Here is a 19572-nt window from a genome sequence, read left to right on the forward strand (position 1 = left end):
AATTAAACACAAAAAATATCTTAGAATAAACCAACCAACAATATTCTTAAGAGGTGGGAAACACAGCACCCTGAATGACTATCGACTTTAAATTTGAAGTCAAGACAGTATGTTTGCAAAATTCACCTGTAATCCTGGTTCAAGATGTCCCCAGACCACTTTTGCTCTGCTCTGAAAGTCTGAGAAGAAGTGTCGACATAAGTTTTGCATTTACAGTTTAAAAACAGAGAGAGAGAGAGAGAGAGAGAGAGAGAATGAGCACAGATCCCTAGCACGCCTCCTGGGCACCTAAACAGAAGTATTTGCATAGCCCTTGAACACTGTTTAGCAAACAAAGAGTGGACAGGACCAGAGTGGCTTCTATCTGCCAGTCCTGCCGTCCTTTTTCAAAGCAAGGCAGGGGTTCTGTTTTTAGTCCACACTCTGGTTCAGCGTTAATCCTGTTTTATGTTGTTCACACCTGCCGCTGACTAGCAGCCTGCTGATGGGTCGGAGCTCACGCTGCTCAGACAAATCCCACTAAACTGAGAAGCCGGACAAAAGCTACTGGACAGAGCTGGAAACAAAGCCTGATCAGAGTCGTGAATACAGGAGAAGCAGACCCCACCAAAATCTCTCCTCTCATTTGCAGACAAGCCTCCGATGTCCCAAATTTCCCACCCAACAGTAAATGCAACCAACTGGTCTTTTTTGAAAGCCTGAACCCCATTGGCTTATTTATATTCCTTGGCTTTTTATGTCTTTTGGTAAAATGAATGCCAATACAGTAAAAAAAAAAAAAAAAAAAAAGAAAGAAAGAAAGAAAAAGGAAAAAGGATTGCTAGAGTCAGATGTACATGCTAGCCACTCTTTGTGTCCTTACCAAAAGAATCTGTATGTGAAACAAACCTCATTATTAATTTAAAATATCCTATAGCTCACCTCTCTAGTCATAGAATTCTACATCCAAAATGAACAGAGATAGAAAATATATATTCTGCCATCAGTGGCCACTGGGTGACCAAGACAGTGACTTGTATGCTAAGACGGCTCTGCTCCCTCCCCATCCTGCACTGCATGTGCCTAATAGCACACATCAAAAGGAATGAATTCTTTTTTGATCTTAGTACCAGCGATACATCAAATTCAGTGACACAGACAGGGGGGGGAAATGCACCACTAAGGGAAAACTCCAAGACTGACAGTGGGACCAGTCGGAGGCATCCGCTCCATCAAGTTCCAGTAAACGATACCCACCCTCCCTCTCTCGGAAACAAGATGTAAGCTGTCATATGCTTACCCAGAGTGAGAAAAGCTTACCCGGTCCTGATGCGACCCTAAGTCAAGATGAACTTTCTGCTGACATTTCCAGCGGTGGCCCCGGAGCCCCTCCCTCCCACCTAAAGAGTCAATTTCCTTCCTTTCTGGGAGCCGGGTTCTTCCCGCTGGTGGGCACCGAGAGCTCCTACTGGCCAGCACAGGGTGGCTCCAAGAGGAGCTGCACATCTGGGGGGGTCAAATGAAGACTCTGGGATCATTTTATTACATCTCCTGAAGCACCTTTCCTGCCTGCACACAGCCAATAAAGCATCAAGGGCTCCACTGCCGACACTCGGGGAGCTGCACATCTGCCTAACCCACAACGGTGCATAAATTTAATGGAGCACAGTTTTAATACTTCTCTGGGGGGGGGGGGGGAAGCACGCAAAGCGCTAACTAGCCAACTAACGTTCTGTTAATGGATGGATGTGGGGATGCCATAGTTGAGGTGTTGGCATCTTCTTCCCAAATCGCTTTCCAACTATTTACCCTGAGCAACGTGCTGTTTTGGAGGGTCAGTCCTCGCGAAGCCTGACTCACTTGCGTGTGCCGTACTCTTCCTCGGCAGGTGAGAAATTTACAGGGCTGCTCAGAAGCAGCTTGGCTACCACAGGTGAGAAGCCACATAAACGCACACTTTTCCAGTGTGTGTAAGACTGTGTTCTTGGGAACTCTCTACTGGCGCTAAAGAAAAGAGTCGTCGTCAAAAAATGATACTGTAATATACTTGCTATGATTGCAGACAGAATTCATGTGTCTTTCACGATCGGACACAGCCCATCCTAAAATTAAAAATATAGTTTTTGCTTTCAATTTGTTTATGGGATATGGACAGTATAGGAATAAATTCAATTATTATGTGGAATCACACAAAATTGCTTATATTTGACCATTCCTTGACCTAGAAAAATGGCCATTTCATGGGGTTCAACCTAATTTAATTAGAATCCTAGTATCTCACTTTCATGCAAAAAAGCCTGAAGTTTTGTCGGGGCATTTCGTAACTCCAAACTTGACTTTCCTCCTCATGTTCCCTCAGAAAGCCACCTCAGATTCATTTGGGGTTTTTTTTAAACCCACTATGAAAATGAGAAAATTTATTGAAGTATATTTCAAGACTTGAGCCTATTAAGATTTGGGGTACACAAGCCCTAGCTGTCAAAATTTCACTGAAAATCAAGTTTTGCACGTTAGACCATCCACTCATTCAATGGAGTGTTCACTCTAAGGCTTGCCTTTTTGAGAAGCAACTTGGTAATCCCATATAACAAAAGAGTAAATGCTTCATCCCACGGACCAAGACTACACACTGATGGAATAGGATGGAAGATCTCATCCTTGAGGTCCTTCGCTAAAGGACTTGAATCATGGATGATCTTTTCTTCCCCCAGCGACTTTGTAAGTTTGCTCAGGACAGAAAGATTTCAGTGTATCAGCAGCAGTAGCAGCTCTCCGATCAGAGGATATTTAATGTTTTGCATGTAGTATTGGCGATGGGATGAATACCCTCCGATAAGACGGGGAAAAAAGGAGCCTCGGCTGTGCAATTGATAAAGGTGTGCTACCTGCCGCGGCCTCCCAGGGCAGCTCCTAAGTTTCCCCACTTCTGAAGAAAGTGAAGACCACCTTAGTTGGAGGATAGTGCTTTCCTCGGGCAGGAATTTTCATTTCAGTTTGAATCTTAAACCATTACATTGCCAGTGATGCATTTTTATGTTGACAATTGACATCTTCGTAAAAGAATGAAACCTTCTGAGCGACGGCTCAAAAGCATGAAGGTTGCCTGCAGTAAGTACTTAAATTATTTTACATCTAAATGGAGCCCAGCTGTTTTGAGTTAAAATTTAATAAACCTTAAATGGATGACCTTTCTTGCACAGAAAGGCCCAGAGTTGCAAAAACGAACTTTCCAATGAAATATAGTTTAAGGAACTAGTGCTGAACAAAGGGCTAGTTAAAGCTGAATGCTTTGTCAATTTATCAGCTTGTGAACATTCTGTTCCTGGATTCCCCACCGCTGCTGGATGTATAGAACGGTGGTGCCTTGCTTAATCGAATACTATTGATTCAAGTGTGTCACAGTGATCTCATGGAGAGTAATCAATAGTAATCCAAAATCAATCAATCTGCTCTTGCACTATCATTTATCAAATCTGAATACACCAAATTATTTGTAGGCATCAAATTACAAAGAAGAGAAAAGGGGAAAGCCAGGGAAAGTTCATGGTTTATACTGAAGCGCAAAACCAGTCACTCTCTTTTTTAAGGGGAGGTGCTTTAAAATGGACAACTATTTGGCCAAATGCATTTATCTTCTCATTAACCTATCCTAAATTTATACTGAATCTCATTCCATTTCTGGGGAAAAAAAAGTAAGATTTCTTGTTTAGGAGTTGGCTGCTTCAGCACAAGTGATAGAAACGTAAAGATGCCCCAACTTACATAGTAGGTCACACCAGCATTTTCCAAGTCTGATAAGCTAAGTTTCAAATGCCTGTCACCCATCTGCTGGTAAACAAGGAGACTCGCTTGGCACAGGACATAACTGCATCTTCGAACATCAGAAATGATGGTTAATGGAATTGGAGTGGAAAAAGAAATACTTAATTTCTCCAGAGAACGTACACATAGATGCACCTGCTTATCAGAGAAGCTGCTGTTGACGCTGAGGGTTCCTTTATCAACAGATTCACCTGTAATTTCGTCCAGGTAATAAATCCTTCTATTCATTATAGCACACTCAAAAGCACCCCTACTATTTAACTTGAAGGAAAAAAGGCACAGAGTGTCTAGAACATTTACTTTCGCTAATGTAAAAGTGTTGGCATTTTACTTCATTCCCGATAAGCTGGTGCTAGTAGAGGTGATTATCCTTTTCTTATTCAAAGCCTATCAGCATTTCGAAAAGCTCTCTCCATCTTATCAGGTGTATGAACAGCACAGTTACTGAAAACAGTTTCTACGGCTCCTCTCTCTTTCTGCCAAGCTATCTGATAAACCCCCAACTAACTAACTGTATTTACACACAATCAAACAGAAGTTGTATCTTCCTCGCGCTGTGGCCAGATTCCAGTTTGCCATAGGTTTTTCTGCTGTGACATTAACTTAACAAAAATGTCAGTAGCAGTACCCCAAACTGACAACAATCAAGAAAACACTATAAAAGCACTCAACTAGAATGCACGACAAACAGAGACGAAAGAAAAACAAATACGAAAAGTTGAAGGCAATCTCTTTGGAATTCGGGGTGGGTTGGGGGAATAAAGCGTACTGTGTATGCAAATCGGCATGAATATCATGCACTTACCTTTCACTAAAGTAAATGGTCCTTTAGCAAAACAGATGAATAGAAAAACAGCAATTTTAAAAGAAAACGCTGCTGGGATGGAGGGGGTTCAGGAAAGTTTTTAAGAACTGAACGGGCACTTCCTCATATTTCAGGTTATTTCAGTGTGGGGCAGAGAGGTTCTATAACGTAAGCAAAGTAAGACAACAGACAGTATCATCGAACTTACCCCATACACTGAAGACAAGACAGAAAGCAAGGCTGTAACATATGGTGACCACATTCTCAGGATAGATTTTCCAATCATTAAAACCCTCATAAATGCTCTAGACATTAAAGTTTTGTTCACTATAAGGAAATTAAAAAATACAAAAATACAATTTGAGTGTTCAACCTCATCATTTTTCTCATTCTTCAGACTTAACCCACTGAACAGTTCCATATAAAGGTATGAAAAAAGAATCACCCTCCAGACTAACATAAGTGGATGATCTGCTCTCCATTTCTATCTGGTACAAAATGCTTACCCTAGTTCATGGTTCATACAAATTGAGAGACATCCCTAATCGTTTCTGGGTAGCTCTTTGGAGCATGAAAGACAACAGTGATATTTCTCGAACATAAGAGAAATATGAACTTTACTTCAACAACTGAATAATAAATTCCTGACCCTAGGAAAGAATCTCTGCTTGGGCTTCTGTGCATAAATTGCACATTTGTTCCTCACCTCCCTTTGCTGAATGGCTAAGAGAGAACAGAAAACGGCAGCCACACGCTCCCACCTGAGCCCAACTCCTGATTCTGTCTAGACTCCAAGAACAGAATGAGCCTTTCCTTAGATGAGGAGGGCAATAAGATGAATTAGCCAAGTGTGCAGCTCAGTACAATTCAGCTGATGGTTGCCTTTCCATCTGTGACACTATGATCCCATGACTGATGAGGCAGGTCTCATTTAAGTCTGTGGATAAAAGGGATGCTTCTGTCATTTCATAGGACCCAGAACCAACTGTATACAATCACTTTCTCATATACATCTTTCCCCTTCTTTGGCCATGAATAGTTGGTTATGGGTATGATATTCTTCCTCAAAATATCTGATCTGTTTTAATAGATTAATGGCTGTGAAGAAAGCATTGTTAGAGTATTCTTTCATTTATGGAAAAATGAATACAATTTAACATGGCCATCTTACGTTTTTGGAGAAGTGAAAGTACTACAATAATTTGGAATTATGGAGGGCAAAGGGCCATTGATTGAACAACCTCACATTTGAATTTTTCTCTTAAGTACCTTAGTCTCTATAATTTTTTATATGACTCACTATTTTTGCTCACTCTGAACATAACTTTAGATATTCTTTTCAAAGCAAAAGAAATTCTTATAAGTATGAACTGTAACAACATTTTAGCTGCCTTGAAAAGGACACCTTTTCAAACATTTTTACTCATATTGTATTAAAAAGAAAGTAAATGTTATTTATTTAACGAGTCCTTTGTTTAAATTCTCAAAAGCATTTTCAATGAGTCAAATCTTCCTAGAGCAGATGAAAAAGGAATTATCACATACAAAGATACCATCCTGATCATGGAAGAGAAAAAAAGAATTCAGTATGCTTCTGCCTATTTTCTGTGCCTAAGTTCTTGATTTACTTTTTTAAATTTCATTTTTTTTTTTTTTTTTTTTTTTGCCTATTGAATAAGCCAGATAAAAAGAAAGAACAAGATTTTTTTTTTTTCTTTCTCAGAAAATGTATGCAAAGTGCAACAAAGAAGAAATGTCCCTTGTTTCCAGCGGACTGGCAAGGCTACTGCTTCAGACTCTCCACTTGTTAAAGTCTTTATATACATCACACATAAGAGCAACCGAGGCTCCCCACTTCAGACTTTTTAAAAAAGTAAATCCCATTATTATCCCATTACTTCCAAGACAGTAAAAAGATGTGAACAAGCTTCAGTTATACTCTTTTTTTTTTTTAACAAAACTCATTATCGTCTACGCTTTCTGTATTCCCACAGTTAGAGTTTTAAAGAGAAGTAAGCAAACACGCTGGTTTTCATTGCACTTCTACTAGCCATCAATCTCTAATACAATATGAGAATTTATTGGGTAGCTTCCCTTTTATTTAGTACCATCTTAAGCAGCTGTTTGCGGAGGTGTACGAGGAAGCAAAGTTAAATTGATATGTCTGTGATATGCCTGACAGCCCTTAGTATGGCTAATATCAATTTGTTTTCTTTGGCTAGGTAACTGCTGCCAAAGCATATTATACATAATGTGTACTTCCAATCAAAATGATGAAAAGTATATATGCAATTTTGTTTCACTCAAAGCAAGAGGAGAAGGCACAGAGGAATGTATATGACAGAGACTGCCTTTGATAATCAAAATATAAATTTGCTTCCAAGTTCATTTTTTACAATGTAATCTGATCTTAGGTAGGCTCTCCATGAGTTGAACACTTTAAACAACTCTTTTAATAGATTTTAAATGCCAAAAGCCAGTGTTTTTATTTATTATATTGTGTGAAAGAATTCCATGTAGCCAGAGGCTGCATTTCTAATGGCTAGTGTTGCATGCTATGTGTTAATATTCAAATGCACATATAGATCTATGCCAGTATATTGAAATGGACTTTAATTGGCCCGTGAGAAGCCAATTTATTTAAAACTGTACTTTTTCTTTTATTGCTTTGCCTTAGTGAGTTATCTTCCAAATATACATGCATTGCCATCAATTAAAATGGCAAAATATTTGAAAAATCAAAACATAAAAAGCAAGTTCCCTCCAAACATTCAAAAAATTTTTTTGAAAATTAAAAGGGGGGATGCAATAGTACACATACACAGCACACACACAATCTAAACCTTCTCAATCTGATGGTTTTGTATAATTGATTAGAAAATACATTTGGAAAATACTGAGAAATAGTGTCCAAATCAGAGAAAAAGAAACATCTGGCACTTCTGTAAAGAAAAACATAGAGAGGAAGGATGTGTTTGTTATGATTGAACGGAAATTATTCTTATTAGCTATGTTTCCCAGACTTCGAAAGTAGAAGTCTAAAATGAACTTGAAACAAGAATAAGATGCCAGGTAAATCCTTCAAAAGGCAGAAGGCTGTCACTTGACACCCTCAGATAATAAAGGAGCTAACTTTCAGCAGACGGATTGGCATAAAGAAACAGCAGGATTTTTTTAAAAACGAGAAACATTAAAATCGCTAAAGTACTCTACAAACAAATAAAGGTAGGAAATGAATCTAGGACTTTAAACAAAATATGAATTAGAACAAGAATTTGAATAGAAAGAGCATTTGGATAAGTGGTTTCTCTCAACACTCATTCAGATTCACTGAGCAAAATCACAGACCTTTAAACTTACCTCTTAGAATAAAATTCAGAAATTCAGAAATCTATGATGTACTTTATATGGATATAATACTTATTAATTTTCTTTATGTGTTTTTAGCAAAAACAAAAAGAAAATGACATTTACGTAGTGAGGATAAGTGAAATTTATATTTTGCATTTATTTAAAAGCTATCATGTTTACATTTAGATATATTTGTCAGGCCCAACTGTATAAGAAAACAGTGTAGCCAAGAGCTAATTCAAAACTGTTTCTTGGATATGGGCCCAAACCATTAAATTATGTATTTAGTGCTAGTGGCTTATTTCCTATTTTACAAATTATTTATGATTTCTAGATATTGAATTTTAAAATGATAATAATTAACAATTTATAAAATCAGAAACAAATTAATGTATTAGGTGACCTGTTACCTGTCTGTTACATAGTAGTTAAACCAATTTAGTTGAAAATCAGACTTGGTAAATACCTGAAATACTAATTCCAGGTTAAAATTAAGCATGGCAAATTTAACTGGACACTAACTGATTAGAAAAATACTTGAGATCTACTTTATTATATAAATATACATGATCACTCTCGCAGCATACCTATATTCTACACACATCTCTTCCCATGTATATATATGTATTTCACATGCATACTATACATGCACACAAAGGCACACACGTGTGTGTGGTATATTCTGACTGCTTTGGATTTTAAAGTAGCGTATGTGTATCTTTATTTATAATAATGGTATAGACCATGGGCATCCGTATACGCATGGCTATGAAAACAATAATCAACAGCAAAACACACAAAATGCAGTAAGAAAAAATGTCAAGCGGCAGAGATGCTGGATGTCATCCCTGGGCTATCAAATACACACATAAGTATGATTGGAGAAAGAGAACCTAAATATTTCACTGTCAGAGAATGTAGAAAACAGCAATTCATTTCTATCTCATGTGCTTTAGGACAATGACAATTTAATACAAGGCCAGTGGATGTAAAAGAGATAAAAACTGAACAAACTGGGCCAGGGTAATCAAAGATTTTCTCCAGAGAGCTGACTAGGGCCGGAGCTCATATGCACTTATACCAGATCAACACTGTATTGTTTCTTTCTTCCATGAATTTGCTAGGAAGCAAAATTCAGAGCATAGCTTATCTGCTGCAATGACTTAAAAGTTCTAGTGAGATGCTGTCCTCTTATTTCAAAATGCTTGATAGGTGATTCTCAAAAGTTTATTTGATATTAATTGGTGTCATAGAAATCACGGCTATCAATTGCCACTTGTATGACAAAGTATCGACCATAAGCACAGATTTTAATTTATTTTTTGAAATAATATAAGCAAAACATTGAGTGCTGAAGAGCACTTTAGAAGTCAAACAAAGAAATACTTTGTTTAGTCACTAGGCTAAAACAAATGTTGAGGAATTTTTCACAAGTGATACAGACTTGAGGTTCGGCATTATGCCTACCTTCCCAAAGAACGGCCTCTTCTTTGTCTGCAGTTCTTGCAAGAGTGAGGTATTGTGAAAATATTGTTAAACAGACTCATAGAGAAGTTACCTGCCCCCTTTGATGAATAGCACCACGGACCTAAAATTAATTGCAAAAGTATGGCCCCGGCTAATGAGATGGTCCTTATCTTTTTTCAGCACAAGAAGCACAAGTATATTTCTGCTGGCTCGATATTTTACAAAAATGCCTAAAGTATTCTTAACTCAGTAGAAATCTGATTAAAAGACTTCAAAGGCACAAAATAACATAAATTCTAAGATCTGGAAAATTTGAAGTTAAAACTAATTTCCTGCATTATTTTCCTTTTAAACCTTTATTTTCTTTTTTGCTTTGAAAAGAAGAACAGCAAAAAAATCTTTTCTCTGGCTTCTATTAGCATTTTTTTTAAAGCTGAATTACAATACCATTCCTTATAAGGTGGCCAATATACATCCCAGGTCAGATTAAATCAAATAAATATATCAAAGGCCATCAATTTAGAATTTAAAAAAAGAAAAAAGAACAATGATACCGTATTGGGGGGGAAACACTGGAAAAATGATCATCCATGCAAGAGAATTAATGGATATTCACAAGGGCTTTGCTAATAACATGGGTTAATTACCGCTGCAACACACTAGGCTCAGTAAATAAAGCAGCAGTGCCATAAACACATGAAGATGAGAAACCCATCTCTATAAGAACCAGCCAACATCATCACCCTTGCCTCTGACCAGGAAATGGGAAGCTGTTTTCCAGCCCTTTCTGTAAAAGGAGGATTTCTAAACTTACCACCCAATCTGTACAGGGTAATACATAAATACACTGACACAAAGGGCTAGTGAAGCATGGGGGTGCCCAGCACTTACTCACCACTCCCATCCAACATTGATTCCATTAACTCAGAACACTTGTTTTGCTTACTCCAAGGAGAAAAATCATATGTTACATAATGCACACTGTCTGGCTATTTTGACTATATATAGTTTGGGATATGTACAGTAGTTATTTAATTTTTAGAGAAATAGAATTAATCTGTTCACTTTAGTGATGTGATGGGCAAGGTTACGAGACTCTACAGCTTAGGAACACTCACCCCTAAGTGCAGCTGGTTGTCACTTCCAGCAATTCACAAAGAAATCATCTGAAAACCCCTACCTTTAAGGCTGCAGGTGTTTTCAACAGATTTACAGAGAAGAAACAGGAAGGAAAAGTAATATGAGCTCCAAGTCTGGAGTTTAAGGATTCCTTCTTAGAAAAATAAACTTAAAGACTCTGTTCATAGTTCTCAAAGAAAATCACATCTAAAGTGACATAGGCAAGCTCCCATCTTTTTAAAAAAATTGCATCCACTCTGGTTTAGGCTTTTTGTCGTTGTTGTCATTGCATACATTTTTCCTTCCTGCCTATTTTTATCCCATGTATTTTGACATGATAGTATTACTTTTGGATAGTTGTATTTCAATTTACTTTTAGCTTTTAGCAGGGAGAGATGAGGCAGAGAAAAGAAGCAAAACCCTGAAAAAGAAAGAGCAAACCTTACAAAATAAAACTTGCATAGCTCCAAACAGGAATCTTAAAACACAAATCTGTTTAATTTTGGATGTCTGGCTTTCCATGATCAGGCTGAAATTTACTGAACCGTTCCCTCCTCGCCTTGCCTGTTTTGGAGTGTTTCAATTGCCTTTCCTTCTTCCAGCAGCTGTGACAACTGTTAAAACAGTCCGTAAAATTAAGTCCGCTCTATAATCCTGTAGTCAATGTTACATTTTCATCAGAGGTTGAAAGGGAAGCATGTGACGAGCACACTCATTTAGAATGATTAGACTGACACATACGTCAAAATGAGCAGATATACTATTTTCATCTATTTATGCTATCAGTTATTACTGCTATTAAATGTGAAACAAGCTTTCAAGTATTATTCTCTTTAATGTGCTAGCACATTTCCTAAAATAAAAAATACATAGTTATAGGTTAACATTTTAGGCTCTCCTAATGGTGGTCAATAAATGGCACGAATCTTTTTAACAGCTTCCAAAGCAGAAATTGTCCAATATTCTCCTCTGAAACTGCATAACTCTGGTTTCATTTCAATGTATACTCACACGTGATGGGGTTTAACCCAGCACATTTACTATGAATATTAATAGCATGTATAAATTCTGTGGTTTATTAATTGAGACAGAGAGGCAGATGCGTTACTAAGCATGAGATCTTTCTGTCTGTCCGGTGAACCACGTAACCATCAGAACTGCATCCAAACAATAAATCTGTATTTTTTAAAGATGACTTTTAATTGAGCCAAAAAGAAAGCTAGTTTGAATCTTGCGCCAAAGCCAAAAGGACATGTGTCCTGATTTCATTTAAATGCGTCTGCTTTAAGAGGCTTATCTAAACTAATTATTCAAATTAGCTCTAAGAAGTTAAATTCAAGGAAACTACAAAGAAGCCTGGGGGTGGGGGTGGGGGGGTTAAAGTTTGTTTAGTTTATTTATTTATGAGAGAAAGTTTCGAATTGGGTGAGCTTGGATAATGCATTCTTCCTGACATGAAGACATATGAAATTCTCCAGTGGGACAGCCTCCGGCGCGCGCTCACCTTCAAACTTCACTTGAGTGGGCAGTCCTACCTTTGTTTATTTTTCATTTTTATTTCCAAACAATTTAAGGTTGTTTCTTCCTTGGAGTGTTTTCTACTGACGCAAGCACTGCCTTCCAACCTTTCAGTTCTTCCTAAATCCATCCCTCGGCTAATATCCCTTGCGTGAGTGTGTATGTGTGCAAGCATGCACACATACACGCGCACACACACTCACACTCACACGCACGAGGAGCCACTGAGACTGCAAGTCACTTTTCATCTCTTGCTTAGTTACAAACCAAGGCAATATGCAGTCACTAAGGACCGCTAGTGGACATCTACCTATAATGCACGACCTTCTCCTCTGGAGAGTTTTATATTTTCTTCACTGTCTATAGAGAGAAACGTTTGCCAAGAGCACTCTTTTCAGAATTATAACAGTTGGTATTACTGTAATGGGAAAGCAAAGCCATACAACTGACTCAACAGAAAGAGGAACCAGTGACAGCTCCCGTGATAAACTAATATTTCAACAGTGGGTTGAAATTAAGTTTATGACCCACTCATTTACACAAGAATGCCTAATTTACTCCTTTTACCCCCTACTCATATGTCCCCCACCTTGAGCGATCCAAATATGTATATTTCCATGTGCATAAAGATATTCATAAGTACCAATTAAACTGCATCTAAGGACAAAAGTACTTTTCTGCATTTTCTGGACACGATACATGAAACAAATCCACAGTCTCAGCATTGTCTATTCAAGGGGAAATTTAGAAAGTCACTACTGTTTCTTCTTTAGTGTTTTTTTTCCTCCCCTTAAATATTTATAATGTGTGAAAATCTCATGTTACTTAATGGACTGATTTGTCAGTTAAGTGCTGACTTAATGCTAACCATGCAAATAACATTATTCTAGCCCCCAGATGGCACAGGGCTAGTTTTTAAATTGTTCTCTGAAGGAGAATTAGTAAATGTGCAATTCTGCCTCTAACTCTGCGCGGTAAGAAATGACAGGGAGCTGAAAATATCTGTCAAACTGCAAATACATAAGAGGCACTCAATAGTATAAATCAGTTTGAATCCTGTATTTTAAAACATTTTTCCTTGGGAAAATGGGTCCTAGTAAAAGATGCATTTTAACAGTTCACTAAGCATTTGTGCCAAGTGCCTATTCTTAGCACCTGAATAAGAAGTGACTGTCACCCAGCTGTTTTACTGACAGTCACTGAGCTTTGCCTCAAAGGTAACATTGTAGTCAGAGAACAATTCTCGACTTACTGAATTAGGAGATCACCCTCAACACAAAAGGCACAAGACAGACACAAACAAGCGCTCGTGCGCACGACATACCCAGGGCATTACCTGAATCCGTGCGCCAAGATCCATTCCGTTCACCCCACACTCTCACCCCCAGGACGAGTTTTAAAAAGGAAAGAAAAAGGTACCTACTCTTCCTCGTAGTGCAGGGAAAAAGATTCAGGAAGGCAAAGTTCTACCGAATCCATGTGCGACCGGCAACCATTATTTGCGCACCCCCGCTATAAATCAAAGTTTCCTTGACAGAGCAGAGCGCAATTAACACAAATGTTCTCCTGGTGACAAGCCTATAGGCACAGCCAGTTGGGACCAGAGCTCTCACACTCTCCTAATCAAGGACTTAAAGCCCCGATTGGAGCTTATTAATATGAAGTAGAGCTTAACATATGCAGTCCCACCGGCCCAGGCGCGCAGCCGATTGGGGGGTCTCCGCCCAATCAGGACGGAGGCGACTGGAGGCTGCGAGGAGCCGCGGAGCCGGGCAGGTACTGAGGGTGCAGAGACGCGAAGGGGCTGGGAACGGAGCGGGAGAGAAAAAGAGAGCGAGGACCAGAGACCGAAACGCTGCCCGTAGATACTGGGCTCTGCCTTTTCTTTCTTTCTTTTTCTTTTCTTTTTTTTCTTATATTTTTTTCTCCCTCCCTCCCCCCCCCCCCACCCCGCTCCGGGAAGCGAGAAAAGAAACCTAACTAATTTAACCCTCTAGGCACTAGAGGGATGTGTGTTGGGGTTCTCACCTAAGATCTCTTTTGCCTCGCACAGAAGAACTCACGCAGACTCTCAGTTAATTTGGGAAAGGATTCTGCGGAAGGTAGAGAATGAAGTTTGTCCTGCCGTAGTCTTGTGTTTTATTCCACGGGAGGGGGGCTCCTTCTTATTTAGTGCTGTACTTTCTCATGGATCCGTCATCATGTCGTTGCCTGTTTCCCTAATCTCTACTGGGCATTAAAAAAAAAAAAAAAAAATCCAAGACATGCTTTCTAAATTGTTCGGGCATGTGAAGTGGGATCGTCATCTTTGAGGTGGAATGCAGTTTTACACAACTACAGAAGAGGAAAGCGTGCCTCAAGGCAATTTGCGAGAATGGCTATGTAAATTCTATGTGTAAACATTTCTTTACCTGCTTCTATCTCTCTACCTATAGATATACAATGCATAGCTTTTCAAAACAAAGGTAAACAACTGCAGAACAAATTGGCTGCTCCAGTTTCAGGGGTGGGACACTGAGGGCCGTAGGGTAAGTAGTACATTGAAACCATCTCAATGCATTTTGACAAAATAAAGACTGCTTTTTTTTTTTTTTTTTTGTGGGGAGAACATTACTAAGTGGTGCACTAAAAGTGTTCTTAATCATATACTTATTTCAAGGTAAGCTTCCAAACTGGGAGACATATACAAGTATATATGATTTTTACCCAAAACGTCAGCTTTCAAATAAAATGCAGTTTATATAATTATAACATATAACACACGCTGTTACGTATAACACACGCTGAATGCTTTAAAAAATCAACCCAGAAACATTTTGTAAATCATCACACAGTCTGGTCATTATAAGGACTAGTTTCAAACAGAAGTGCTTTTTAAAGAAAAGAGAATATAAGAGAAGGGTCTTTTTTCTCCAACAGTGTATAAGCCTGTTTTTAGTTTCCATATAACAAAGAATTTTCTTAAGTCCTATTTTTAAATACAGGATTTTTTATACTAGCAAATGTACAATGGAATAGCTACCAGCTATTTATAGCAAAGAGATAACTGCTACCTTATGACCCGAAATTTTGATATAATTCAGCTCTACTGCATATTAGTCCTACATGATATAAATAGTATAATCTTTGAGATCAAAATAAATTAGTTGAGATATCCAATCTGTGTTAAATTGACTAGATCAGAACTCAACTCAGTCTTTCAGCCTCTCAAATGTTCTAGGCCTTTAAAAAACAAAACACTAAACTAGAACAGCCACATTAACATTCAGAATATAAAAATGACAGATATGATTTGGTCCCCCCAACAGAAGAAAGCAATTTCCCTGCCATGTATTTAGCCATATCTAAGATATGGGCCTGATGCCTTTTATTTGTGGTCTAAATGCATACAAGTTTCTAGTGGAGAACTCACATAGCAAAAACTGTGCCTAAGAATACTGTACAAAAGCAGGTAGTAAAAGCTTAATTACCAGTAGCATTATGCTGTCTATATTGTTAAATGTGAACTCAGCAATTAAGATGTAAATTTGGTTGTGAGCAGTGAATTAAAAGAGCTTTGAGATGTAGAAAATCCAAGCATTCTGCAGACACCTCGGAAGGAAAAAAGAGATTTGTCTATTCAATTGAAAATGAGACATGTAATCATTCTATAATTTAAAAAAAATAAATAAAAAGGCATTTGAAAAAGAAGCATGATTTTTCTAAAATACAATAAAAGAAGTAGGGAAATATTGCTTCACAAAGACAGAAAAACATCTTTGGTTCAAAGATTCCTACCTTGATTTGTGAATAAACTAAAATTCTCAGGGTAATTAATAAATCCATATACAGCAAATAAAAGTTTCATTCTTATTTTGTCCAGGGACATTAAAAAAAATAAAAATTATTGAATGTACTCAATGGATCTTAATGTACTCAGCACATTCAGATCTTGTACCTGTGCAGAATACTGTACTCTATTCAGTTTCTTTCCATTATCATCCTGTGACAGAACCTGCTTATTACTCCTTTGAAATGGCCTTTTAAAGACAAGATTTGTAGTCAGTTATTTACTGATGGACGTTAAGTCACCACGTTTCATGAGAGTTATCTTTTATTTCCTAGAATTTTCTTATTTCTCATAGGGTACTTATTTGACCCATTATGAACCATTTGACTGTGTTGGTATCTACTTTTAAACATATTTAGACTCATATTCATGTGTAAGTCTTTTTTCTGTGCTCACAGAGATCCATGTACAAACATACACGGTGTGATCCCCACAGATCTTTCGCTAACCGTATTTCATCTATGCAAGGTGCAGTGTCCACTGAACTAGCTGCTTTCTGAATGACCAAAAGTGCACTAGGTTTGTAGAGCTGGTTTATTTTCCCTCGGGATCAATGTGTCACCTCTACAAGTCAAGGACCTAAGATTACACCTACTGTCTTGAATCCAGTTTAACCAATTTAAACTAATATCTACTGCACTAAACTTGTGAGACAGCTTCCAGAATATTTTATAAACACACAGCATAGTCATCTCAAGAATCTTCCCTAGTCACAGAGCTTTTTTCACCTTGAAGGAGGAAAGAGTGGATAATCACAGGAAATAAACACACCATGTGCAATATTGAGCATAAGGCTTTAAGAATCTCAACTACAAAGGATTTGGGGGGGAAAAAAAAAAGCGAAACAAGTGAACAGATAAACAGCCTAGAATAAACACTTTTGCCCACCAGTCTATACACTTCACAATCTTACCACAAGGAGTCTACCCAAAGCAGGACAAATGGAACCAAACAAAAGGATCCCTATGAGTGTTTCACAAAGAATATTAACAAATTAGTTAATATCAGCCTATTAGGCATCAGGCCCAGGGTCCACACGCATAGTTTCAATCTCTTCTCCTTTAAACAATGCAGCTTAATACCCAAACAACTTCATTCTCAGGCCCCAATGAAAGCACAGACACCAAGAAGAAAATATCCTTCATTTCCATTTGAAAGAATGAAATGGCAACAAACAAAACTCAAGTGGAAACAAAAGGTAAATTCCTGTTGTCTATACCAGACATTTTACTGTATTTGAGTCCGGAACCATTTCCTAAAACATTCTAACAGTGAATTCTTATGCTGCTAGAAGGGAATGAGAATGCTTAGTCCTGCTATCACTGCATGCTAATAGCTATTTTTAGTCCCCATCTTCCTTTTCTGAAAATTAACAAGACTCATCTGTATGAAAATGTTTATAGCTGCCACACTATTTCTGCAGCAAATCTTGATTTTATATTGCACATTTGCCATTTGTTAAATATTGCAAACTAAACAAGGCATCACAAATCTAGATTTTCAAATTGCCTTGTAATCTACTTTTGCGTATCTTTTCAAGACCATAAAACCTTTGAAAAGCTATTTAACTTTTGGAACCATCTTCCCTGCTGCCTGTGATATATTGTGTATAGTATAATACTACAAAAAGCAAACCTAGACTTTTACAAACTACTATCTTTAACTCCAAAAGAAAACCCACAAGGAACATCCCTGGAAAAAGAACACTGAAGGACAAGCAGAGGCCTGGACCCCAGGTTCCCCTCTGCCCCCTCATGAGCTGTGTGCCTCTGTGTCACTAGTTTCCTCATCTGTGCTTTGGGATTTTTCTTTTTATGCTATAAACCTGCTTAAGAAGACACCTTCCCACTGGGAACATAAAGACATCTTTCGAAGTCAGTATGACTACTTTATATCACCACCAAACCTCTATCAATTCATCAAACCTCATTTTCTGTTGCCTTTCATTTCTAGGGCACAGGCTTTGATATTTAAATTATTGTCTCGATTGGCAAGAAGCAATCATTTCTACAGAAAGTGATCGCTTCCACAGAAACACTAATAAAAACCTTTCCTTTTGACAAATCTCTTGCCCTATAAATCCATCCCATTCCCAAATTACTGAGTCTATGTAAAAAAAGCCCATTCTCTGGGGAGCGATTACCTCACCTCCATAATACACCAAACTCTTTTCCCAGTGTGTTTGTGAAAGTGAGGTGGGGCGGGGGGGGGGGGGGGGGGGGGGGGGAAGAAGAATCAAAGGAAGACAGAGAAGCTAATAGAGGCAATTCGGTTTCTGTTTAATTAATTCAGGATTACTTCATTTTCATTTTGTCAAGCTAATCATATACATGGTAAAATGTCAGTAAAAATTAAAGTATAAACTACAGTAGCTCCAACGGGAAAACTGACTCTAGTTATGTTGTATTTCCAACGTATTTACCCTGATAAAATACCAACTGCATTTTTTCGTATCCTACAAGCTTTCTATAATCTGCGTGGCATGTATATCCAGAGCAATAGTTAACATTTTGAGATTACACGTTAATAAATGAGTTGCAGTTCTATTCTTTCCTGAATGTTAAGCACCATGAGCTAAATGCAGAAAACATTCAAGGTCAATGTCCCATTTTAGACCTTTTCAGGCAGCTGTAATATTATGATAATCAAGCTTAAAATATTCCTATAGAAAGAGTAAATTAGCCTTTTCACTTGAAAGATGATTATGATAAACAATAAACCTAAGAGAGGACGAAATCCCTATTTTTAAAAGCCATAAATTGTTGACTCAATCATGTGTGTGATCGTGTTGTCCAAAATAAAGGGTAGCTTAACTCTGAGAGGAAGGCAGGGGGAGGGATGGAGAGAGAACAGGAGCAGAAGTGGAACAAATATGACAGATTTCAGAGTAAGCAATACTTGCTTTGATGCTAGTAAAGCGATCAAATTATCCATCTTAATCACTCCATTCAATGCATATTTGAAGCTAAAAAATGGATCTATCCATGACACATCAAAAAAGCACAAAAGTATTTTTTTCCTGATGTATTTGAACAACAACACTGTTTGAAACTTCTCTTTTCATTATTTGCTTCCATGAAACTTTTTGTCCATATTTTCCAAGGACCAGCAATTTTTTTTTTAAAAAGTGAGATATTCAGCATCTGGTGTCCATATAAAGAGGCTTAAAGAGGTGATTATGCTTTTTTTTGGATCTTAGAACTCTCTGACACACTTCTGAGGTTCTTTTTCATAAATGAATACATTTGATAAAAATCTGCTTCCCCCAGCAAATGCGAATGAATTAGGGGTGTGTGTGTTTGTCATGCCTGGCAGAAGTCAGGTGACTGGAAAGCCTCTGGCCAGGTGGTAATGACCTACTCTGGAGTCATGCCTTGGCTTCAGATTCCAACTATGAGGGATAAGGCTTTGGACTTAAGAGTCACATCACCCACCTAAGTCTCAGTTTCTTCAGCTATTGAATGGGAGGAACAATAACAGCACCTTGTAAAATCATTATGGGGATTAAATGAGTTAAACCAATTTAGCACAGTATCCAGTCCTAGTTGGGGGGACCAAATGACTCAGTGGGCCAAGGACATTCTGGCTTGGGCCAGTTTTCCTAGCTTAAAAATTTACAGTACTCACTCCCTACACTTTCAAAAGTGCAGGGAACTCTGCTCAATATTCTGTAACAACCTAA

The 19572-nt window shown here is 37.9% G+C and overlaps 1 protein-coding gene across 10 annotated transcripts in view; it reads right to left on the minus strand.

Annotated features, from left to right (window-relative positions):
- The window catches only part of LOC130707327 (cyclin-Y-like protein 1), a 293323-nt gene that overhangs the window by 218747 nt on the left and 55004 nt on the right, over positions 1-19572 (minus strand). The window contains exon 1 of one of the 10 annotated variants that reach the window (XM_057541382.1): positions 13485-13955. The exons of the other annotated variants lie outside the window; for them this stretch is intronic. Within the exon in view, the coding sequence (XP_057397365.1) occupies positions 13485-13540 (56 nt within the window). The 5' untranslated portion in view covers positions 13541-13955. Of the gene's footprint in view, positions 1-13484; positions 13956-19572 lie in introns of those variants that run through there. 10 annotated transcript variants of the gene reach the window in all.

The sequence above is a fragment of the Balaenoptera acutorostrata genome, chromosome 1 (genome assembly GCF_949987535.1).
Source record: "Balaenoptera acutorostrata chromosome 1, mBalAcu1.1, whole genome shotgun sequence".
NCBI classification, from domain to species: domain Eukaryota; kingdom Metazoa; phylum Chordata; class Mammalia; order Artiodactyla; family Balaenopteridae; genus Balaenoptera; species Balaenoptera acutorostrata.